At 41.0% G+C, this 25,965-nt stretch overlaps 1 protein-coding gene across 1 annotated transcript in view; it reads left to right on the forward strand.

The window, feature by feature from the left end:
* Window positions 1-4,663: 4,663 nt before the first annotated feature.
* CTNND2 (catenin delta 2) overlaps window positions 4,664-25,965 on the forward strand; it is a 931,760-nt gene continuing 910,458 nt past the window's right edge. The window contains exon 1 of the mRNA XM_042997513.1: window positions 4,664-4,855. Within this exon, the coding sequence (XP_042853447.1) occupies window positions 4,819-4,855 (37 nt within the window). The 5' untranslated portion in view covers window positions 4,664-4,818. The remainder of the gene's footprint in view (window positions 4,856-25,965) is intronic.

Genomic DNA, 25,965 nt, shown 5'->3' on the forward strand with positions numbered 1-25,965 from the left:
AAACCTTTCACACATTTCTAAACTACCTCCTGAGGAGGCAGTAATGATTCCATTAAGAATCCTTAACCTAGATGTTTGGTCTAAGAACTGAAATTTTGTTGATGAAATTCAATACTAAATCAGTCTGCCTTAAAATTCATCTAGGAGGACTGCATACATTTGATAAGAATGCCCCCGTTCCATTCTTTGGGTCTTAATTTGCCATTGCTGCTTCCTGTTCCTGTCAATAGGCCCCAAGCCGGTCAATCTGGGGAGTCAATTTCTTCATTCAGTGGAAGAAGCTCATTAAATCTATAAGCATCGCTGACACGTTAAATCATAGCACAAAGTTTATTTCTCCTTGCTGCTAATATTTGTTATGAAGATTCTGTGCCCAGCTCTATAATTTGATGTCTTCTTCCTGTATATGCAATCCGTCAATTCCTGTCCACTTAGACTTCTGACCCACGGTCCAATTCTGATCAATGATGCTTGACCTTCTCTATGCCTGAGCAGCCTACATTGAATTTCGATGTTTTGGTACCAGGTTGTGACTTTTGATAATGTAGGGCTGCCACTGGACACCTCATTGGTCTCTGATGCCTTCATTTGGTCTGACTCCATTCAGAGTGAATGTATTCCACTCCACTGTAAATCCAAGAACCCAGGCTCTCTCCAAATACACCCTCTCTATCTCTCTCCTTCCTCTGCCTCAGCATTTAGGGCCTATCCCCTCACCATGCCACCTATGTCCTGGCATTAAAAAACAAAAACAAAACCAAAACAGATTCTCTTGAAGAGGCAAAAACAATGAGAAAACGTTGAAGAAAAGGATTGAATAAAGAATCGTCAATGCCCTAAACCATATAGACAGTCAGAAAGAAATGAAAATATTTGAGCGTTAAGTACCTCCTCTGTGTGTTTCCTCTTCTTCTCTCATCCCATAACCACAGATTATAAACTCTCTGAGGATCGGGATCTGTCATTTTGTCTATTGTTTGCTACTGATACCACAAATTTTGCTAGTGTCTGAACCACAGTAGACACTCAAACATCTGATAAATGAATGAATGAATGAATGAGCGAAAGCATCATATGAGGGACAGCAGTAGTCAAAAGAAGTCTGTGTGAAAGTGTGAAGTTGCCCATCAAATTCTGAAATGGCCCACACATTGATCTTAACTAAAATGGTTAATTCAAAACAGTTATAACTACTTTGAAAGTCTTTGAAAACAGAATAATGTTGCCCAGTAACAAATGCATATCTTTTATGGTCAACAACAAGCAGTGTTTACTATTCTCCTGAATGTGTGTATATAATATATATAATGATAGGACTTCTAAATTTAAATTGTAAATTGTGAATTTTAAAAGAGTGTCATTATTTCCCCATTTAAATGCTGGGCAGCAACAACAATCACTCACATAGTTTAATTTTACAACTTGAGAAATTTCCACTTGTTTATCAATGGGTAAATCATTTTAAAAAATACAAGAATATTATCTTTCTAGTTGAACCTCAACCAGAATCTATAGTGCTAGATTTAAATTGCTTTGAACCAAGCATTTCAGTCTCCTAAAATTGGCATATTTTGAACTATAAAATACATGCATTTGCAAAAATATTTTGAATTGTTGGGGTTTATGTCTAAAATGAAGTAAAAGTGGCATATAAAAACATACTTGTATCAAATTTTGAAAACTGATTGAAAAAATCAAGAGATACAGCATTTAGTATTTAGATGATTTCTGCACCTTAGAACTCTTTTGATACAGAAACAGAACGAACAACAAAAATTTTTATTTCGTGTCAAGTGCAGTAATTTGAAAACAATAAGCCAGTAATTTCCTGGTCTCCCAGTGAAATCAGGGAATTCAGAACATTCCTTTGTACAGGAACTTTCAGACGCAGGAGGCAAAAGATGGCAGCAGTGAGTTGTTCCAAGACCTACACTACATATGATCATTGGACTTCATTTTTCAATATTATCTAATTGTGCATTTAATAATATCTTAAATTATAAGTGATTTTAGATGAAGAGAAATCACAATTTACCAATGAAATTGGGCACAGAGCAAATCAAAACTGTTCAGGGCATCACTGCCCTTCTTAAATACCCACCTCACCTACCCTCTACATAAGTTTATAGGGACTGCCTCCGGGTCATTTCCAAGGATTACAATTAGCGAATAGGTTTTGCCACGGCTCAGTTAAAAAAATAACTCTAAAACACTTATAAAAAATTATTTTCTTAACTTAGATCTACATAGGCATAGAAGACACATGTTTCCCATGGATAATATTTATGCATGTACTTTAAATTTAATCCAAAGTGTAACTAACCTTTTCTTAACACCTCCCTCTCCACCCCACCATGACTTCCTGAATTAAAAGATGTGAAATACAGGTTAAAAAAAGTTTTTTCCCCTCCAAAATCCGACCAAAGCTAAGGTGAGAACAGAGCATCCTTTAAAATATAATGCAGCCTAATGGATACACTACTGCTAATTTGTCTTGTACCAAGTTCTCTGCAGTAATTGAATGCCTTTCTGAGGACTAAAACAAAAAATACAGTTCAACATGTGCTGAAATATGGCCCTGCAGTGTCCTCTCTCACAGGGATCGGGAGTATTTTAATATGGAGCTGGCTTTAAAACTTGAAGCCAGGCCAGGGCACTAATTTTGGAGGCGAGACCAAGCTTGTGTGGGCACCTGTAACCCTGGGTTGAGAGGATTAAAACCAAACATTTGCACTGTCGCCCGAAGTCCTTGTCTTAATACACTGCTCCTTGCGTTTATTTCTACCTATTTAACCTGTCTAAAACTTTTTTTTTTTCTCTTTGCATTTACTTCAAATGATAGTTTAGCATGCTCCAAAGTACAACAGAGAATAGCCCCGGATAAGTATTCAAGTCATTTAACTTTCTTGGATTATCTCTTTTGACACAAAAGAGAAGCACTTTGCCAGGCAGAATCATAAGCCCCCCAAATCCTTCTGATGACAATTTCCTGTATTCTTCCCTGCTTATCTGTGTCTCAGAAACCAGCTCTGGGGAGGGGAGGAATAGAGAAGATCACAGCCTCAGACAGTCTGGGATCTACAGGGTCAGGGACGGCGAGCTGTGGCATGATTAGGAGAAACGTTTGCCTCTGGCCCAGGGTGGGCTGCGGTCTGCGGTCTGCCCGCCCAAGTCCTTTGCAGGAGGGGCAAGCCCCGTCATGACACCTGAAACAGGGACACAGGTGAAGGCCCAGAGGACTTTCTTGGCACATAACTTGGGGCTTGTTTTCTAACAGTCCTTTCATCGTTCACGACGTTGATTGTACTTGCTGTATTTCACAGTAAGAGAGGCACAGAGAAGTCTCAATGGAGTCAATGAGTCAAACCATGGGGAGATACGGAAAACCAATCTCAAAGTGAAGAGAGCAATGCGGGATCCATTGGAAAACTATGCAGAAGGGACAGGTGGGGGGGGTTCCAGTTGAGCTTGGGGAAGGGGCGGAGGGGGGGGGTGGAGGGAGGAGGACGAGAAGAGAAGGTGCCGAGGTGTGGAAGTAGGAAGGCACAAGAGGGGGCTCAAGAGGAGGCGAACTCGTCATCGCGGTCTATTCAAGTTCCAGACTGGACAAAGGTCTTTCTCGCAGTTAAGTTCACATACGTTCCAGATTCAAAACCAGAGGGATTCTGTCGAGAAGAAAGTCTCTCCCATGTGCGGAAAACATGTTTTAATCTAAGTGCCGGGGGTGCCAAAAACAGGACTGGCGCTGTGGTGCGGCTCGCAGATGGATGTCCTGCGTTCTCTGCTCTAGAACAACAGGATTTCAGAACACCCACTTGCACCCAGTGGCTTGCACCTTCAGCCTGCCCCCTGCCCCCAAGGCGCACACCAGCTGCTCTAGACCCCCCTCCCGCCCCTGCCCCTTTGTTTGCAGGCCGGCATCTGCCCCGCCACAATAAAACTGTCGGCTTCTTGCACGTGAACCAAGGAACCGGCCCAACCCGGGGTTCCAGGCCTTCCCCGGGCCCCTTCCGGCTTTCGCCAGGTTGCGAACAGCCACCCGTCTCGAGGCCCGGCAGCGCGTTCGCCAAGGATGCTCGGCCCTCTCCCAACCCGCGGCCTCCTCCCCTCTCCCCTGCTGCTGCTGCTGCTGCTGCTGCTGCTGCTGCTGCCGCGAAAACCAGGAGAAGTGGAATGCGCGCGGCGAAGCGCCGCGCGGTCGCGGCGGCACTGGGCATGCTCGGCGCCCAGGGCAGGTTTGGGCGGCGGGGCGGACGCTTCCTCACTAGCCGGGCGCCCGAGCCGGCCGCCGAGGCATAGGTGGAGGCTGAGGCTGCCGCGCGCCGCGGGAGGAGCCTCGCCCTCGGCGGCGGCGGCGGCGGCGGCGGCGGCGGCGGCACAGGTGGCGCGGGCCGCGCGCGGGGCGCAGCACGGGAGCGCTCGGCGCCGGGCGCCGCGGCGGCCCCAGGCTCGCGCCCGCGGCGGCAGCCGGCCGAGCGGAGCGCCGGGCGCGGCGGCGGCGGCGCCCGGAGCCCCGAGGAGCCTGGAGGAGCCCGGAGCCCGCGCAGCCCGCGCAGCCCGCGGAGCCGGGCAGGGGGCGCTGCGCTCGCCGCGCTCGGAGGGGCCGCCGGGCCGGGCGCCGCGCACTCGCGTCGGGAGCCGCCTCTCCCCCGCGGCGCTCGCCCCTGCTCCCCGCCAGCCTCGCCTGTCCCGCGGCCGCGCTCAGACAACAAAAGCGGAAGATGCTGCACTTGGGCAAGGTCAGGACCTTGCCCTGAAGCCGGGCGGCGGCGCGCACGCCTTTTCCCGGACTGAGGAGCTGTCGCTGGTGGCGGGTGCATGTTCTCCAGGAAGCAGTCGGGCGCCGCGCCGTTCGGTGAGTTGCTTTCGCTGGGCTGCCGGGGCCAGGCGCATCCTCCTCCTGGGCGCCGTCCTCCTCCTCAACCTCCTCCTCCTCCTCCTCCTCCTCCTCCTCCTCCTCCTCCTCCTCCTCCTCGCCGCCGGTGGGGGGTTGGTCCTCTGCTCCCGGCCGGCTGGCGGCGGCGACTGCTGCGCGGTCCTGCCAGCCGGGGGAGGACCGCGATCGCGCCCGGTCCCCTCTCGGAAGACGGCTCTGCCTGGAATGGGGACCAGGGTTAGTGCCTTTCTCGGAGCGGTTAGCAAGTGGCTTCTTGCGTGCTCCCCCTCCCTGCCGCCCCTCTCCCCCGGAGGAGGCGTATATAGGGCAACATCAACAATACTGCTCCCCGCCACCCTCAAGAACATACCCGTTGCCTTCATGACGTCCCTAATATACGGAGAAGACGGGGTGGGGGTGGGGAGGACTTCCCTCTAGTCTTTTGCCCTTATGTTCAATGTCATTACGATGTTTGGCTAGAACAAAATGGAAATACTTAGTCATATGCGTCCATGGCCGTTTCTTCAGTCTCCCGCTGCTTGCCAGACCCAGAGCCCCTTTGGTCTATATTTAGCGGTTTCAGAGGAAGCCTTTTCAGCTCGATTCACAGGTTTCGGGGGCTTCTGCGTCCTGACAATAGATAGCGAGGCTCTGGAAAGCGCCGCCTGAAACCCAGGTTTGGAACGCTGTGCATGTGTGTGGGGAGACTGCGATGCGATATTTGGGGGATCGGTAATTAATGGCTGAAAAGCAACGCTGCTTTTCTTTTCGCCGACCTTCCTCTTATTCTGGTGTGTAATGTGTTCTCACCGATTGCTGCTCAGCTGGTTCGAGCCACTACGTTCAGAATTAAGTCACCGGAGAGGTGGTGCAGCCTCCCCGGTCGTGTGGTAGGAAAGCAGTCTTGGGGATTTTTGGGGTGTGTGTGTGTGTGTGTGTGTGTGTGTGTGTGTGTGTGAGATTCCAACAAAGGACAGCTACTTCCCAGATGCCTAAAGTTGTGTTTCCTTGTACGTGCAGGGGTAGGGAAGGGTGTGGAAATAAAGAAAAAGAAGGGCAGGTTGTGGTTCCAAGATGTTTGGTTCCCCTTGTGTGCTTGGGTTGAACTGATCTGATTTGCTTTGGCCCTGAAAGGTGTTGTTAACATGCATGCCTAATGTTATCGAGCAAATGTGTTGGTTTAGAAAAGGGATAGGGTACAAGCAGACTGTCGGGCCTGACATGCATAGATTTTCACTTTTCGGAACTATGTGACCAGTGTTTAAGATGCTTGCAATTTTCTGCAACGACTTCCATGAAAATAGGGAGGTGGTCCAACTACCCAAGAGTTCTCTCATTGTGCATCTTTCCATCAGTAGCTCAGGGTCCGGTGGTAGTCCTGTTCAGCTCTTTGCAGTTAGTAATTCACCTACAGGATTAAAAGGCTTTCAAGCCGCAGCACTTCTAAAATCCCATGGAGAAGTGTTTGATATGACTCATGTAGAATTACAAGGATGAACCTGTGCATGATTTTGGGGGCTCGTTCTGTGAGAAGCATGACACATAGGGGTGGGCATCCTCAGATGAGGACTGGGTGCTTTACACTGCCCTAAATTCTCTTTGCCACACGCAGAATCCATGTTTAATGCTTTTGGGGGAAAGGTTAAGTGGCATCCTTCCTGCTCTGTGGGCCACAGGATCTCAGGACTTGAATGAAGATGCTTGTATCGGGAGTTAGACGGTGAAATTTGGGAGGCCTGTAATTATACAGCTAGGAGGTGTCAGCGTTGTAGGAAGCCCTCTACGGCTTGAGTTAACTGAACGGTGTGATTAGCTTTACCTGTATCCTGTTAGTTTCACCTTCTACATGTTTAGAAAACTTTCCAAAAGCACTTTGAACACACCATTGTGTTCGTTGCATTGTTTTAATACAAGATTTCTTTCAAGAAGAAGCAGAAAGTGAGGGAGACAGATTTTTTTTTGTTTCCTTTGGAGTCTGCTGTTCAGTTTTAAACGTGATTCTTAAAGGACTAGTGGGTACTGTTCTGTGCTTATGTGTGTACGCAGACAGGTGCCGGTGAGCAGGAGTAAAACTACGTGTGTTGTACATGTGAGTTTCATGTTATATTGTAGATTGAAAACAATAGTACCTGATTGAATGGCAATTGTAGTACGTACATGAGGTTGTTGCTCTAATAAAATTGTCATAGTCTTGTGGAAAGGAGTTATTTAATTTCGCGAATGTTTGTGTAGTTGTACAACCTAATCATTATAGATGTCACTAATGTTTTCATTGTTTGTAATAAAAGTCATGCACTGTCGAATTACAATATTTCCATCAACTTCACATCTTCCACAGTAGAACACAAGCCAAGTCTTTCTCCCAGTGAAATGGTTCATTGGCGAGAAAATGAATTTCAAATGAAATTAGTTGGAAAATGCAATTTATAGTTTGTTAAATAATTTCTGAGGATAATATCACTTTCATAATGACCTTTAAAATTAAAAATGAAGATATCATATTCTCAAATATAACATTACTTTTGACATATAATTGAGAATGCAGTGCTCTCCTGAAAATATTGTAGAACGTGCTCCTTTCCACGGTGCTTAATCAGAATTCTCTTTTATACAGTACGCATTTATGTAGTACCGTTGGAGAGTTCTCTAGAGGGATTTCATCAGGCTTTCCTTATGTAAGAAAACAGCAAAACTGCATTTAAGCTAATTTATTGTAATTTGCTTGTCCATAAAGTCAGGTGTGCTTGGTATGGACTAGTGTATCTGGTTAATAAGACAGTTGAACCAAAATTAGAACTGTTGCGTTTTGGACATCCAAAAATGTTTTTCTTCCTTCTTTTTCTCATGACTGTCCACAGAAGATTTGAACATCCATTTATGATTGTTTCTCTATGTGAACATTATTTTTACTTCTGTAATGGGGAATGGGTGCTGTGAGTATTACTCTTCCTGAAAGTTTCTGCTTAATAAAGATTGTTATTTTTGAAAGATGCCATATAGTTGAGAGTATTTAAACCGGAACATCACATTCGGGGAATGAATTACCTCTGAATTACCATTCAGGGCACGAAATACCAAGAGAAGTCAGGCATATATTCTTAAACCCAGTAGTTCCGTTGAAGGCGTGGTACAGTGGGTCCTGGTGGGCGGATTCACAAGTCAGAAGTACATTTTCAAGCCAGATTCTTCAGTTGGCTTCCATGATGGTTTTCATCATCCATATTCCAAAGGTGTTCTCAGTACTCTGAAGGCTCTGTGAGAGGTGTTATGTGGGTGTGGGTGAAAAGTTAATTTGAGGGGGAGCAGTTCACGATATTTGTTGCTGGCTTCTGATTTTTTTTTTGTATTAATGTAAAATATTAAACATGTCATAAGTAAATCATTTCTATCACATTGTCTGCCAGTCTAGCCTACTGATTAATACACTGCCTGGTTGGGTTTAATGAATCTAATTATCTTCACAAACAGTACCTCTAACAGAGGAAACTCACAGAAATATTTGATCGTACTGTGCTTTTAGTCCATTAAAAATGTTAAAACTCATAGCAAAAATGTGTAGTTTTGACACTTCTCGTTGTTTGTCTTTTGGTCATGTAGCTGTTAAGTATGCTCTCAAGCTCTTTATCATGGTAATTGATTTGTAAGAAATGTCTTAGCTATATTAGGATATTGAAGCTATACTCTATATCAATTAGTTTTTGACAAATTGGAAATAATGACTAAATAAATGAAATAGTACTTCCTGGAAGCTTTCCATCTTAGACACATATTCACATGTGTCCCTTGGTGAGATTCCTCAAAAGTTATCTGTAAACTGAATTACATCTATTGAAACTTCTTATTCCCTTAATTGTCATTTCATATCAGAAATACATTTCTAGAGGAAAAAGTTGGGCTCTGACCTACAATGAATATTGTGTGTGTGTGTGTGTGTGTGTGTGTTTTATCTATTGTATGTATATATTATATATAAAATACATGTGTAAAATAATGAAATGTATTTATGTTATAGTGTAATGAATGCTATTTGGGATTCTGTTTTGTGCGGGTGCAGAGATGTGGAGAGAGTGTTGGCTTTGGGTGCGTCCCAGTCTGTCTCTTCTCAGCTGTGTCCTTGGCCATTTATGTGATACTCAGACTTTAGCTCAGTTTTTTTCCACTGTAAAATGGGCACAACAGGACAGAATATCTGAAAAGATTGATTTCAGGATCAAGTAAGTAAGAGCACAGGTGGCTTAGACATTATGAGCATTTGCATAAACATATGAGATATATATCTGCATATTAAGGTGGATAGTTGTGCTTCATTTATGTATTATTAAATATGTCCTATAGGCTACCACCCTCTCTAACAAAAGTGTTCAATGGATATATTCTCTCCCTACTCTTATTGTAATATTACTTTATTATGTAGCTTGGCATATAAAGTATATCAAGTTTTCTAGTCTACAGCATACCAGTCCTTTGAGTATTAAAATATATATTAGTTAAGCTAAAAGAGAAGTAAATTGTATCTACCAGCACTATTATTAATAAAAAATATTCTAATCAGAGTCAGAAATTATAAAACTTTGATACTCTCTATTAATGTTTATATTATTCACCTGATTAAGATCAAATTTTCTACAACGATTCACATTATACAAAGAATATCATAGACAGTTTAGGAAATACAACCTCACTTTCTGTGAAGTCAGATACTAAACACATGCTCTGTTTGGAACCACAGGGCATGAATCCCATAATAATGTCACTGTAACAAAGATAAAGAAACATTAAACAGCTAAATTTATTATGTAAATAAAAGACTCACTCACCCCCACCTCCTCATTCAAAGCAAGTTTTTTTTTTGAAGTTTATTTATTTATTTTGAGGGAGAGAGAGAGAGCGAGAGCGAGCATGCATGAGTGGGGGAGTGGGGCAGAGGGAGAGAGAGAGAGAATCCCAAGTAGCTTCCAAGTTTGGCACTGAGCCCTATTTGGGGCTCAATCTCATGACCATCAGATCACAACCTGAGCAGAAATTAAGAGTCAGTTGCTCAACCCACTGAACCACCCAGGCACCACTAAAATCAAATTTTTGAAAGTAAAATGTGTGTTGTGGTATCTTTTTGACACTAAAGGATAATTTTCACTTGCCATCTAATTCAGTAACTTTAGTAAAGTGTCCTACTCCTTTGGGTTTGGTTATAGGAGCTCCTGCAAGGGAGAACTGTGATCTTTAGCAACCTAATTTTACCATACTAAAGCTTGGATGTATCTTAGGATTTGTTACAGAATGTGACCTGTTTAACAGGAGACTAATTTATCTGAAGTCAGAAAAACATTTTGACAATAAATATAGTTATTTATATTCAAATTTATGTGTTATTGTGGGAACTGCCAATTATGTTACCAGAGTAAAATACACGTTATAATAACAGACCTTTCTGGTTTTTGGCTCAAAGTGAGTGGTAAGCCAATTATGTTTGGTTAAATAGATTTAAGTGTCAAGATGTCTACAAATTTCACATGATACAGAATGTACTATTAAAGGGTATATTTAATTTGTAGCATTAGATGATGAAGAAGAGATAGAATTTAATTCCACCGTGGAAATTAGCTAATACATTTATCCCGCATAGGTAAGGGCTAGAGTTTTCTCATTAAGAACATTTTGTGTGTGTGTAATAGATGTGATTATCACTACTGTCATTAGAAAGTTGATCCAATAGGTGTATATTAAGAAAAATGCATTTTGTATGCACGTTTTATTTAGTTTATTCTTTGGGTTTTTGTGGTTTTAAGTAATCTTACAATGTTTATTTTAATCTTTTTTCATTTAAATGTTCAACATCACAAATCACAAAAAGCTATACATTTACCTTAAATTATAACATGTGCCAAAATGTGGATTGTTGGGGGTCTTTAAGAAACCCAATAAATATCATCCCAGCACCCTTATAGTTTCTGAAAAAGTCGATATTTTGAAAGAAAAAGAAGTAAAGGAGTAGCCACCGTGGACGAAATAATCAGGTTTGATTAGAGGTAGTTTGATGTGATGCCAGATGACATCCCAGGGCCTTGGCCTTCTCCCCTCCTCCCTTCCCACAGGGACGGAGCTGTCTCTGAGCCCTGGAGCGTAGCCTTGACTCTCTGCAGGCAGGGGGTTCTTTAGAGGAAGAAGGAAGGAACTAGCCAAGCTGCTTCCTTTATTTTTCAGAAACAGAGGAAGTGAAGGTATGGAGAGAGGCCATAGTGTCACATGAATTAAGTTCCCTTTACCTGGAAGGAAATATCAGAAGTAGGAAAGAAGTGTTCCTCATTGACATGCTTTATAAAGAATTCTGGTTGTAGAATTCTGGATATAATAGCTTCCACAGTATTTTGCTTAGAAGTTGAGCTCTTTAAATATTTTATGGTATTTTGACACTATATCAGGAATTATCTAATGCCCTGGCTGATTTATAGAGAGTATGGTCCATGAAATTCAGCTGATTTATGTATTGCCAACTTTAAAATAACTCATTCTCAGTGTTTCTTCCCTACTCTCCATGTTAGACTTTGACTGCCAATACTTGGGTGGCCTTGTAAGTGGTGAGAATTGGGCATAAAAGGGACAGTGTCAAAATGTGACTTCCCAAACCATATATAAATGATGATCCATGCCAGCTGTTATCGACAGCACTTTCTACCTCAGTGTAGATAATTAGAATTTGGCTGGCATTTAATGTTTTAACTTTTAATAGAAGCAATAATGGACACCGTCAAGAAGAAAAAAGTGAATTTCTAAGGAAATGTGATGTTTTATTTGACTCCGAGCATGACTACTCAACCTTAAGAAAGCTCACTTCTTAAAATAAATTTTATTCTTCTCTCTCAAATAGTTTGTTTGGACTTTCAAACATTAGAGTAACCTAGCAGTCATTACCTTCAGCAATGCAATAATTTAATTCTCAGAAGAATAACTTCTTTGGCAGCAATCCAAGTCTCCCAAATACAAAAAAGCCAAGATTCAGTCTCTTGTCTCTAACACGGTCCTCACTGGTGGCTCTGGTGTTTGTTTGTTTGTTTGTTTGTTTGTTTGTTTTTTTGGGTTACTAGATAAGGAGGTGGGACGAAGATTTCCAGAAAGGCAGAAAGGTGAAATGGGCATCATCTGAAAAGTCTCAGAGACAGTAGAAATCATGTCATATGTACCCAGGTCATAGAAGGTGATGCAAGAAGCCTGGTGCTTGTAGTGTGTGGGTCAGACTGTTTGGCTTGAATTGGGTTGGAGAAAAGTAATAATGTTAAATCCACTGTAGATGCATAAATATATTATGGCACCTCTACCCAAAGGAACATTATACAGTTGAGAGTTATCTCTTCTAAGACAGCGGAGAGTGTCCATGACATTGAAGGTTAAGAAGAAGGTTAAGGTTAAGAAGCAAAGCAGAAACCTATATTGAATATGATACCCAGCACACATACCCATATACACACCCATACAAACACAAGAACATCGTGTTTATGACAGGTTTCAAGAGCTTTGTTCATTGTATATTGTCTTTCCACCAAAAATATAATAGTTTATTATGTATTACATCATTACACAGAACAAAAGTATGCCTTTAAATTTGAAAAGGATATTGTATTTTTGCTTTGGGATAAATTTCGTTAATTAGCTGAATGCCTGACTGAAATTAACAAGGCGCATCCTTCATTCAGTGTATATTACATATATTCTGTTCAGTTCTACACCTACATTTTCTGTTTTTAAAGTTAAGAGATGTTTTGAGTAGGTTTAGCAAGTTGGTGTCTTCTTGAGAGCTGTGCAGCGTATTAGTGAAATATTTTCTGTTTTTCGAATAATGTTTTATTATTTTTTTCTGTTTTCAAAAGTAATGTGGATTAATTAAAAATTTGAAAATATGGTAGTGATGAAACAAAGCTAAAGTTCATGCAAATATCTCAAGCTACAGAAATGACTATTTTTAGCAGAATGCAAATCCATGTACATTTTTAAATTTAGAAGATCCCTCATATTCTGTTTTGTTACTTTTTAACACATAAAGCTGCTTTTTTTCATATGATTTGTATTCATTTTTAGTGTCTGTTTTCCATACCTTTATGTAACATCATTTACTTAAATAACTTCCTATTTTTGGAGATTGATGGCATTTTTGTTTTTTGGTGGTTTGTGTAATGCTGTGATTAAAGCTACATAGTTTTCATCAGGCTATTTTCTGTAGATTACTTCCTAGAACTGGATGTTTTCAAGGCTGTTGATAGATGTTGTCAATTTGTCCTCCAGAAAGGTTATATAATTTACATTTCCTTCAGCGAGGCAGGAGTGTGCCAATTTCTCCATGATTTCAACAACTGGGTATTTTAATTAAAAAAAAAACAAAACGAAAACAAATTCCAATTAGGAGGAAAATTGTGTTTTTCCTGTGATTTAATTTGCCTCTCTGTGACTATGGCTGAGGTTAAATATTACATAAGTTGATGACGCCGTCCTAATTCTTTTGTAAATTGTCTTTTTGTATGTTTTGCGCATTTCTGAGTTGGTTTATCTGCCTCATTTCTCATTGTTTTATATTATTTGTCTATAATAGTTATATTACCTTTGCCAGGTTTTATCAATTTATTAACCATTTTATTTTATTTTTAAAGCATAATTCTAAAGCTTGTAGTTAAATGTATTCCTTTTTCCTGGGGGGAGGGAGTCCCTCTTTAAGGGAGCATTCTACCTTCCCTGATTTTGTTTGTCCCAGTAGTAAATATGGTAATGGAGCAGATGGTGGAGGGAGTATTTAATAGTTGTATTCTGACTTGACTGAGTTCATATCTCAACTGTTCCATTTTTCTATTAGCAAGTGGTAAGTTACTACTGAGTGCCACTGTTGATAGAGGGCAGGTAACTCCTGTGTCTTCAGGCTGTTGTGAAGGCAGATTAAGAGACTATGGACCTCACATACATAGCAGAGAGGCTAGTATATTTGTGAATCTCAAACACCTTAGTTATTTCTACTCTTCCTTTTTTTATTAAAAATTTTTTTAAGCTGATTTGTTTATTTTGAGAGAGAGAGAGCGAGCATGAGCAGGGTAGGGGCAGAGAGAGAAGGAGAGAGAGAATCCCAAGCAGGCTCCCCATTGTCAGTGCAGAGCCTGATGCGGGGCTCGAACTCATGAACTGGGAGAGCATGACCTGAGCTGAAATCAAGAGTCGGATGCTTCACTGACTGAGCCACGCAGGCGCCCCTCAACTGTTAAATAATAAAGATGACACATCTTTTTCTCTAATTCTGCCTTTTGCTTGCTCCACAGGAAGCATAATTAGGCACCTGCACAGGCTTAGGGACCTGTGTATGACGGGCCAGGTGTTTGCCACGGTCTGGGGCTCACAGGTGGAAGGTCTGTGTGTGTGCTCTTGTCATCCCCACTGTGGCCTCACTGAAATAGTGTTTCACGTTCTTCCGGAAGAGTAAGGGTGACATTCTTAGGCAAATATATGATTTTCTATTTCACAGATAATATAGATCCATATGTATATTTCCCTATCAAATCATATGTGTACCCTTTAGTACATGCACCTTTCTCTCTGGTCACATAGGACCTTGCTTCTTTCCACCCCCACTGCACACTGGTAATCTGTCTTTTTATCATTGATTCTCAAATCTTCGGATGATAATTGGCACATAGTAAACACTATGTGTTAATCATTGTGGGCTCTACATACATTTGTTTTCATTGTCAAAACTGGTTCATCAACTAGGGTCTGTTTGGTTTCTTTCAGTGCATTTTGGGCACTGGAATTCTGGAGGGAACGCTGAATTAGGATTCTGAGTTTGGGATCCAAATCATGAAATCATTTTTGTTCTGTCTTCTGACCTTGCATCTGAGACTATTTTGTCATTCGCTTATTAGGGTCAACACTTACCGTATTTTTGTGAATGTGATATTCTAATAAATGTGAAAATGCTTTGGGAAATGCTATCATAATAAGCATTTAAGTATAAAATACATTCCCTGAAATTGTTGATCTGCTTCAGGGTTTTTGATTTGTTTTGTTTTGTTTTGTTTTGTTTTGTTTTGTTTTTTTGATGAATTGGACCGGACCAAAAGATTTTCTTGTCTGTAAAACTAAATCTCTGACCTCCATTATGAACATGGTTATGAAATGGTCAGTCCCCTAATAGTTGTCAAGATGCTGTGACATTCCAAGCTTAGGCCTCACTTAGAGGAAGAATTCTCCTTTATCCACCACTGGAAATAATTCCTGTTGTTTCTTTATAGCACTTCAAAAATTATGTCACACCAAATTGGCTCAAAAAAAAAGTTCTATTTTTTTTCTCTCTGCACAGATATGTCCTGCTTAAAAGAGGAGGAGTGAAAATGAAGCCCTATTGTTCCTCAGGGATTGAAGTCTGTAGAAATGTCCCCAGAATATTATTTTCTCTCCTGGTGGGCTGCTGAGTCTGGCGCCTGGAAGGCTTTATCAGGACAGTTTTAGAGGTGTGAACTGAAGCTGGCTTCCATTTTTCTTTTTTTTTGAGCAGATTTCCTTAAATCCTTGGAACAAAATTTCAGAGGATTCTTATCACTCTAACTGTAGGTTGCCAATAGGAAGAAATCGTGTGTAAACTTATGAGAACAACAACAACAACAACGAAACTTTAATTTGTTCCCTGTTCTCAAAACTTGAAGGAAGTAAAGAAGGGAAGTTTATATCCCTTCAGTGAGTATGTTACTTAGTAGTAAAGGTTTAGGTACTCGAGGGGAGATGCTGGTCAATCATGGTTTTGCTTGTGCTTCTAGCAGTTTCAGAGACGGTTCTATTTTTTGTTTTTGTTTTTGTTTTGTTTTTTTTTAATTTAGCTTCGGGTAGGTTGTGTGATGAATTGTACAGTGATCCCGTACTTCTGGCTGTAGCAGTTGAGAGGTTCATGGTGCGCTCTTAGCTTGTACATGTGAACCCCAGAAAGAAACAGGGTGTAAGAAGATATGGGACAAGGGGACAGCTCGGGGAACCTGACCCTTGGGTGATATCCCTCCTTCATCTGCAAATACAGACTGTGGAGACAGAAGACTATGTTCTGGTGGCTTCTGATAGAGGGGTGGAGGGTTAGTAACACCTGAGAAGAAGTGTGGACATTTTAAGAAGTGAGAGGGAGCAGGAAGCTTCAACTAGTTTTTGGTAACAATGTTTTTCGATGGGCTGGTCAGTTGTTCGTGGACTAATCCATTCAGTCAACACACCTGGCCAAGTATAAGGTTCGAAGAAGCGATCTGATATGTTATACTTATATGTTACCCAGAGTAGCAAGTGACATACGTACACGTTAAACAGAGCAGCAAATGACCTGCTGCTCCAGGGTCAGATAACCTGCCGCCCGCCCCCCCAGTGGTTTAGCCTATTTCTCTAGTTGAAAAGTGACTGTATCTCTATCCTCTTCAGACTTGGACTTCAAGCTGAGCATGCCATCCCCGAGCACACCTTATTTCCTGTTACTTCTCTGAAATCCTTCCCTGCCTTCTGAGTGCCAGGTCTGCGAAAACGCATTATATAATTGCTCCCAGGACTCGCGATCTTTCCGTATGAAACATAAATGCTTTGCATTTGCACAGTGTAATAATCCGAGTTTTATGTGGCTTCCCGGCGGCTTGTCAAAGTACACATTTTATACCAGTGGTTGTATTCTCTCCAGGTTGGCAAGTGGGAGAGCGGGGTGATAACCTGATACAGTGCTGTCTCAGCCGAACAGGGTGTGGGAGGAAATACAAGCAAAGTTACTCCTTTGGCTTGTGTGGCTTGTTCGTCCCGGCAAAGTGCTCCCCTGTGTTTCAACTTTTGAACGCGAGGCTGAGAATTTTGAACACAATGTAACAGATTTTTGAACCAGTAGTAGGTTTTGTCATTTTTGCTTATTCTCAGAAGCTGCTTGGGTGATATTACGTCTGAGTTTGAATATACATGCTGTTCCTTGCAGTCAGTTCTCATTGGAGCTAATTGAGATGTAATGGATTCAGGATTTGGTGGCCAGATGAGTTTTGTGTTTCTTTGTTTTCATCTCTGACCCAAAGAAGCTGCTTTTGAACTTTGAGTTATTTTCAGTTTCTCTCACTGTCCTTTATGCTTACACAGAGGCATTGGGGGTCCTTGCTTTTTCTTCTTCTTACTTTTTCGAACGAATTGCTTTGTGGACTTTGAGGGATGATTCTGTTTCCTGTTTGTTGCACCTTATTAGTTTTCAATATGTATGCCCGTGACTTACATTAAGACGCTGCCTGTGTACCGTAGGAGTAATTTCAGATTTTCTGCTTCATAGTTTTCATGTAAGTAGAGCTTTGCTACCTGTGTGTTTGCTACTCATGCATCTTTGAAGACAGGTATCGTTAGGCATTTGGGACGAGGTAGGGCTGCTTCCACATCCACTGTAAGGCACTGAGAAGGACAGTGAAGGCAGGTGGGTCGTCCTGGTGTATGCGTGTGGTGCCCAACGCTTTGCGGTGACTCTGGAGGCACGTGGAAATGTTTGCCATCGTCACATTCAGAAGCTAGGCTGCACGTGCATATTAGGCTAGAAAGTATAGATGCAGGGTGAGAGGTCAAGTGTTGTGATATGCAGATGTACGCGATTATAGAGAATACTGTGATGTCAGAATTTGTGAAGCTGGTGTGTGTGGCTCACCAGAAGAAGACGGTAGAACATTTTGACAGTGGGTCTGTAGGCAGCTCTGTAGCACTGAGTAGATGCTGGGTGGCATCAATATCACTAAACCCAAAGGTAAGGACACACCATGTTTCCCTCAGCTGCAGAAGTTCAGGAAAATGTCCAGGGGCTTGTCTTTTGTGGTGGTGGAAGGACTTCACTAAATGAAAACATTATACCAGATAGTCTTAGCTCAGGCTGCCATAACCAAATACTGTGGACTGGGGGGCGTCAACAACAGACCTGTATTTCTCACAGCTCTGGAGGCTGGGGAGTCTGAGTTCGAGGTGCCTGCTGATTCGGTTCCTGGTGAGAGCTCTCTTCCTGGCTTGTAGATGACCGCCATCTTTCTGTGCCTTCACATGGCATTTCCTTGGTTCATGTATCTTTCTCTCTTCCTCTTCTTATAAGATCCTTTATCCCTTTATGAGGACCTCAGCTCATGACCTAAGCTAGCCCTAATTATCTCCAAAGCCCCAACTGTAAATACCATCACATTAGAGTAAGGCTTCGATATACACGTTTTGTGGGGATACAAGCTTCCTATCCGTGACAGAGAGCATAGCGAGGTCTCAATGCCCAGGAAGGCCCACATCTGATGGCAGATTTGGGGTGTTTGATATTGAATTGATCCCTAAATGAATGAGAATCACTGATTGATAATCTGGGTCATTACTCAAGGTATTTTTAATGATTTTTTAGTTCACTTTAAGTCTTTGGCTTTGATTTCTAAATTATAGAATGTGACACACAGAACAATTAGCTAGGTAGAATTCCTAGACATACATTTCTTTTCTTTTCTTTTCTTTTCTTTTCTTTTCTTTTCTTTTCTTTTCTTTTCTTTTCTTTTCTTTTCTTTTCAAGTTTGTTTAGGGACGCCTGGGTGGCTCAGTCGGTTAAGCCTCTCACTTCGGCTCATGTCATGATCTCGTGGTGTGTGGGTTCGAGCCCTATGTCAGGGACAGCTGACAGCTGACAACTCAGAGCCTGGAGCCTGCTTTGGATTCTGTGTCTCCCTCTCTCTCTCTGCCCCTCCCCTGCTCTCACTCTGTCAAAAATGAATGAATGGTAAAAAATGTAAAACAAATAAAGTTTGTGTATTTATTTTGAGAGAGAGAGACAGAGGGAGAGAGAGAATCCCACGCAGGCTCCGCGCCATCAGCACAGAGCCCAACGCAGGGCTCAGACTCACGAACCTTGAGATCGTGACCTGAGCCAAAATCAAGAGTCAGATGCTTCAACACCTGAGCCACCCAGGCGCCCCCTAGATACACATTTTTATATTTATTAACATATGCTATTCCGTAGTTTTTTAATAATATTTTTAAAAATTGCATGGATGCTCCTCGTCTTGGTTGACCCTTCCATCTCTTACCACCTTTACTCTTAAAGATGCGGATCCAAGCTCTCGTCACTTCTTACCAGGATTTGTGTAGCAAGCTGGCCCCCCTGCCTTTCCTGTGCTCCCTTGAAGGTTCCCTCCACAGTAGCCGGGCGTCTCCTTTTAAGTCTTCTCATATCTTGCCTTTGTTTAGAAGCCTCACAATGATGCCAAGGAAAAGGTTCAACTTCTTCCTGTCTTGTCTCACCTACATCTTCTCCCAGTGGTTTATTAGGCTGCAGTCCAGCCAATTTGGCCACCTCTCTGTCTCCCCTACTCATTTCCCTAAAGCTGATCCTCTCCTGGTTTCTCACCTAACACTTACCATTTTATTTTCTTCACGACATGTAAGAGAATTGGAAACCATCTCCTTTGTTTATTGGTTTGCAAGTTTATTTTCACGTCTTCTCCCATTAGAATACAACCTTTTGGAAGGTTGGTCATTAAAAGGACTTTAAAATTTGGGCACCTGGGTGGCTCAGTTGGTTAAGTGTCCAACTCTTGATCTTGGCTCAGGTCATGATCTCATGGTTTGTGGGTCTGAGCCCCGTGTCCAGATGTGTGCTGATGGCACGGGATTCTGTCTCTCCTTCTCTCTTTCCCTCGCCTGCTTGTGCTCTCTCTCTCTATCTCAAAATAAATAAACTTAAAAAAAAAAAAACTTTAAAATTCATCCTATACTGATGTAGTAGCAGGAGGAACTCACAAGGATTAATGTCTGCCTGGCTTCGAGTAGCGATCTTATGTAGGATAAATTTTTAATACGCAGTAATCATTGAATCATATCACAGATGTATGTTGAAATGGAAGACAAGATAGAAGACAGATCACCTATCACTGAATGAATGTCAGAGACCAATACGATGATTAGTTAGTAAGAGCTGATGCGTTTCCATGTGTGGATCTAATATAATGCTTTTGCCTAACAGGTCAGCTGTCATATGATTTCCTGGCATCCTCAAGCATGGTAGGCTGTTTTTCAAAGGCAGATTAGCTCATAGTAAATAGGATATAAATATGCCAGGAATTTTGCTGCAGGAGGACATTAAACTTACTTTTAGAACAAAAAAATAGAACTGTACAAAGTTTACTTTTTCATGGAACAGTATTCATCATCTTAAAGCAGTGGAGTATGAAATATGGAAATGTTGATTTAGATGAGAACTTCCAGGATATTCTTTTGTCAAGACATTATCTTAAAGTATTGATGAATGTAGGCAAAAATGGGAAAAATGATCATGTAGGATTATCAGAAGTAGATTTATTTTCGTAAGGTGAATTTATTTAATATTCCCTGTTATATTTAAATTGAAGATACTGTCTATGATTTGGAATATTGTCAACCGAAAGAAAAGTAAATTATTTTGAATTACTACAGCCTTATCTAAATGTTACTCTTGGCATAAGCCCTTGAATGATATATGTTGATAATTTTGTGACTTGTTTAATCAAGAATAAATGGCAATGTTTCAGGGATGTGGATTTTTTTAACTGCTACCTATTAAAATATCACAGGCCAATTTATGTGACTTCAAGACTGATATTTCATAATTGCGTATTTGCTTCTATTTCCTCTCATACAGGAAATGTCTACAACTTGGAGTTAATATTAACAGAAAAATAAGTATTTGCTTTTACACACTTTCATGTCTCATGTTAGGACTCTGCTGTCACAAAATCCCCTTTCTATTTAAATTAGCTATGCTTTTAGTCAGATTATTTGTCTTTGAAAAACAAAACCTCCACATAGCAAATTTGATTGAAGTTATTGAATTAGTGTCATTAGGTTGAGGAAGTTCCTTTTAAGTAACAGGAGTATTTTAGGGTGGTTTTCTTTTCTTTTTTTTTTTTTTTTTAAGTTTAAAGTTATTGCTACCCACTCGAGCAAAAATATGGATTAAATTGTTTCCTGTTGTCTTGGCTACATATTTCTGCACCTTTAGCTTATGAATTTCTCTGTAGATGATGTCTTAAAATAATTGACAGGTTAGTCATGGAGAGCAGTTTGGGAGTTTGTAACAGGAAAGGAAGGTGTCATCTGTGACCTTGTCTAGATGCTGGTCACCTCAGGAGCTCAGCGCAAGGTGGCAGGCTCCTTGCAGTGTTTACCTGTTGACATTCAGCATGCGAATAGTTTCAGCTTTTGGCATGGAGCCTTATTCAAAGAGAAGTGGGGCCCTCACCTGATTGTTTACCAAGGGCAGTACATGTCTTGAGAAGGTTTTTACTGAAGTCATCCTGGGAAATGCAGGCCTAGGCCTACATTGCTATATCATTGAGAGTATTAGGTACATCCATGTGAAATTGCTGACATGAAACTTTCTTTGACCTACAAAAATGGCAATTGAAGCCAAATCATTGATCTCATTAATCGAGGAGTTAATTAATAATTGCAAAATAACATCTATACTTTTTTCCTCTTCAGTTCACCATTTAGTAGGTTAATAACAAATAAGGGATTCAAATTCTCTTGTGTTTATGAGTACTGAGGGAGATGTGCCAACTTGTGGCTCGTGGGGGAAACCACTGATTGGATTAAGGTTGGCAGGACTGGAAAGAATTAACTTTAATCCCGGAGAAATTTAAGGAACTGTCAGCTGGTATGTTTGGCCCCAGGGAGTGGGATGCAGGCTGTCACTTTCTGCCCTAGATACTTACTCTTATCTTCATCAATGATTTTACTGGTGTGTGTGTGCGTGTGCATGCGTGCGTGTGTGTGTGTGTGTGTGTGTGTGTGTGTGTTTAGCCTAGCTATAAGCTTGTAATTTTGGTTTTTAAGCTACATAGGATTTATTTACTTATTTAAAGGACAAAAGAAATTAATGTTCTCATATTTTCATGAGACTCTTTTCTAAGTTTCAATGATTTTTGGTTCTTGCACTTTAAAATGTCATACGGTCATTCTAAATGATGTTCGAAGTCGTATAAAAATGCCATTGATTTATACAATTGAAGCTCCTCAGTCTTGTCCAAATGTTTACTTCAAACTGGATATGCTGGTAATACTAAATTGAGGACATTAAAATATACTTTAGTTCCCAAGAACACAAGTAAGCAATTTATAAAAATTATTATTTAAAAAAGTCCAGCTTAAAGCCTTGGTCTGATGGGTTGAAAATGGCACGTGACTTTTGTGGCTTCCTCCCTGAAACCTATAGGCCTCATCCAGTCATGAGAAAAACATCAGGCCAGTCCCAAATGAGGGACATTGTACAAAATATCTAGTTCAGTATTCCTTAGAACTTTCAAGGTCATCAAAAACAAGAACAACCTGAGACATGGTTAGAGCCAAGAGGAGCCCAAGTAGACATTAAGACTTAAAGTGCTATAGTGTCCTGGATGGGATCCTGGAATAGTAAAAGGACATTAAGAAAAAATTAAGTAAATCTGAATGAAGTATGGACTTTAGTTAATAATAATGTGTCAAAACTGGTTCATTAATCGTAACAAGTATACCAATGTAAGATGTTTATAATAGGGGAAGTTGGGTGCAGAGTACATGGGAATTCTGTCTACCGTCTTTGCAATTTTTCTATAAACCTAAAGTGGTCCTAAAACATAAAGTTATTTATCTTTTATATCTAATTTTTAACACTGTAAGTTTTTAAAATGCCCGCTAAAGGATTTCAGTAAAGGAAAGGATGTTTCTGTCTGATTTTAATAGGCTTGGATGTTGTCCTAATATTTTTAAATTGTTATTCAAATTGATTTATTAGCTACTTGTTAAATAGTAAATCAGCATAAAATATTTTTTATCATCTATGTTGTGGATTTATGGTTAAGGTGAGAGAAAGGACAGAATTTCTCAAAATTATAGAAAAAATAATGAAAAAGAAAATTTTTGTTTGATGATGTTTACAGTCATTAGATATGGATAACTCATAAGTGGCAAAATATCTCCCTTAATGTATTTTGTGTAGTGGCTTTTATAGAAGCAAAGGACATTGTCATCTTTTGTTTTGAAAATATTTTAACAAACAAAATATATACATACATGTTTTTTAAGTAGGCTCCACTCCTAGCATGGAGCCCAATGTGGGGCTTGAACTCACGATCCTGAGATCAAGACCTGAGCTGCCCTCAAGAGTTGGATGCTTAACTGACTGAGCCACCCAGGCAGCCCCAAATGAAAATATTTTAACAAATATTTTTATAGGGACTCTTTTCCTCCTCCCATTTACAAAACCAGAAACAAATATAGTTAGTTTTCATTTTATCATTTGTCTTACTGAAAACTTTGATGCCTTGTCTCTGACCTTCTTAGGCAACCTGCACAGTCCCCAGGATGTACCTAGAGTTAGAGTTACCAGATTTAGCAATGAAAATACAGGATCCCTAGTAAAGTACGAATTGCAGATAATCAATAGTTTTGCTTGTTTTGTTTTTTTTTTTTCCCCAGTGTAAGTATGTCCCGTAAATGTTGCATGGGGCACACTTACACTAAAAAATTGTTTTTCTGTAGTTCAGATTTAACTGGATGTCCCCATGTAGAATCTTATGGACATGATAAGATCTGAAATTCTGTTGCTTTAATAATATTAACAATAATAATTACAATAGTTGTTGAGCCTTTAGTGTATGTTTAAGACTCCAACACTTTCCTTGTAATAAGAGACTTTCTTTTGGGTTTATTAATTCTTCAACATCACTATCTTAAATGCCACTTTCTTATGCCAAACCTTTTAGTCTTAACCTTGGCCCAAAGTGGACTCTTACAGAGCTTTTGTTTTTCATTTACTGTGGAGTATTTCATATTTTCGCCTTTTATAGCAATCATCTGCTAACTTGCCAGACCGTGACTTTGAAGAGACAATCTGTGATGATCCTGTGGACACCTCAGACAAAGGAGTATAATATATTAAAATTAAAAAAAAAATTTTTATTGTTGATTTTTGAGAGAGAGAGAGTGAACAGGGGAGGGGCAGAGAGAGAGGGAGACACAGATTCAGAAGCAGGCTCCAGGCCCCAAGCTGTCAGCACAGAGCCTGATGTGGGGCTAGAACTCACAAACAGCGAGATCATGACCTGAGCCGAAGTCGGATGCTCAACTGACTGAGCCATCCAGGTGCCCTTGATATATTAAAATTTTTATGATTGAATGAGAAGATTGTGTATTCATTAGGATAAGCTCAGTTAAGTTGGTTTAACAAATGGCACCCAAATTTCAGCAGCTTAAAAGAGTAAAAGTTGGTACATCTTCAGCATGGTTGGTGAAAGGTGGGAATGGAGGCTTGGATAATCCTAGGCACCCCGGGCCCCAGGCCAGTGGATCTGGCTTCTTAGTGAATTTTTCCATGATCATTGAAGTAGGGAAAGGGGAGTGGAAAATTGAGTCATCTGTCACTCGGTCCTGTATCATCAGGTAGAGTGAGTTGTGTGGCCATGCTCAACCTTAAATGGTGAGAGAAGCCAGTCCTACCATATACCCTGGGTGGGGAGAATCTGGACACTGGTGAACAGCCCTAAATACAGCATGGACACAAATGTTGGTGGAGCCTTTGAATGAGAGTTGGACAGCTTAGAAATACTTTAACTGTAGGAGTTATTTGTGAGCCTACAGCTTTTATTGGTAAAACAAATATTGCTTTGGAATTCTTGTACATAAAATAAAAACTGAGGATTTTGTATAAAAATGAGAAAAAAGTAAATGTCAAAGTCTCATTGATGGCACAGAATAGGGCGTGAATCATGATTGGGAATAAATATTATGATAATGTGCTCAAATGAAATGGTAGCACACTCCAAAGTAGTCTTGCTGTTTTTCAATATTTCCATGAAAATTAACTTGTCTAGAAATACTGTTCCCAGATGTTAAGAGAAGGCAGATCAAACTTTTCCTGTATACACACACACACACACACACACACACACACACACACACAGTTTTTTAAAAATAAACTTGAAGACCTGATTTTTACATTTTATTTTGGTGGAAACAGTGCATCGTATCCAGAGACACTTGCCAGTTTTAAATGTCTCTCTTTGTCATATCCATTTGTTTTCTGTTCTATACTGACTCCCTGTCATTTCTCCCTGGCCCTCCTGTCCTTGCTTATGTGTCTGTCCCGAGGACCCCAGGGGTCGGTGATGCTTGGGTCAGGTTCTGCTGCTCCCCTTGGCATCCTTCTTGCGCTCCCTTCCATGCGGCCCTGTCTCCATGGAAACCACAGGCTACTGGGCGGGCAGCTCCTCGGTGCCCGGTGGCTGGAGCTGGCAGAGGCAATCAAAGAGAGAGGAGGCCTCGAAGAGCCCTGGAAAAAGCTTCCAGTGTAATTGCAGAGACAGGACCGAAAAATGTTATTAATTTGAGACATCCAGGCTTGTGGCGAAACTCCCGGGGGCCCCCATCTCTGCTCACGCCTTGCAGAAGTGTGCTTCTGCATCCACTGGCTTCCTGCTCCCGTGGGCCAGTGTTCTCCTTTGGGGTCTGAGGAAATTTGGGGAGGACCGAGGGAGTGTCAGTGCTGCGTAGCTGGTCACAAGCAGCAGACTGCCATGGCTCTTAAAATAATTTAGATGTAGACACTGAATTTCCTGGTCACTGGATCTCAAGGCTACAAGCTTCAGTTCAGGGTTTGGCCATAAGTTGTCACTTTTGCAGGTGTACAAGCATTAGAGGAGTTTTCTGATGGAATTGTACTATTTGAGATCTGGATGGCTGAACAATGACAAACATTTGCTTCTGCTTTCTTCTCTAAGCATTGATCTCTCCTGAAGGTGGGAGGTAAACAGAAGTACAGATTCCTTCTGTTTCTTGGGTTGCAGTGAATCCTGCCCTATTTGGACCTGATCTTTTCTCTGGGGATCTCATCCCAGAGACAAGTGAGCAACCTTTTACAAGAAATACACATACTGCTGAGGAGAGAGAGCAAAGAAGACAGAGAAGAAATTCTTTAGGGAACAGACCTGAGGAAAATATGTAATATTTATAACAGTTTTTTTTTTTATAACTCTGTTACACCATGCTTGTTAGTACACGCTGATGTAGTTTTTCAGGTATAAAATGAAAAACAATTCAGAAAGAATGGAATC

Source organism: Panthera tigris, chromosome A1, assembly GCF_018350195.1.
Source record: "Panthera tigris isolate Pti1 chromosome A1, P.tigris_Pti1_mat1.1, whole genome shotgun sequence".
NCBI classification, from domain to species: domain Eukaryota; kingdom Metazoa; phylum Chordata; class Mammalia; order Carnivora; family Felidae; genus Panthera; species Panthera tigris.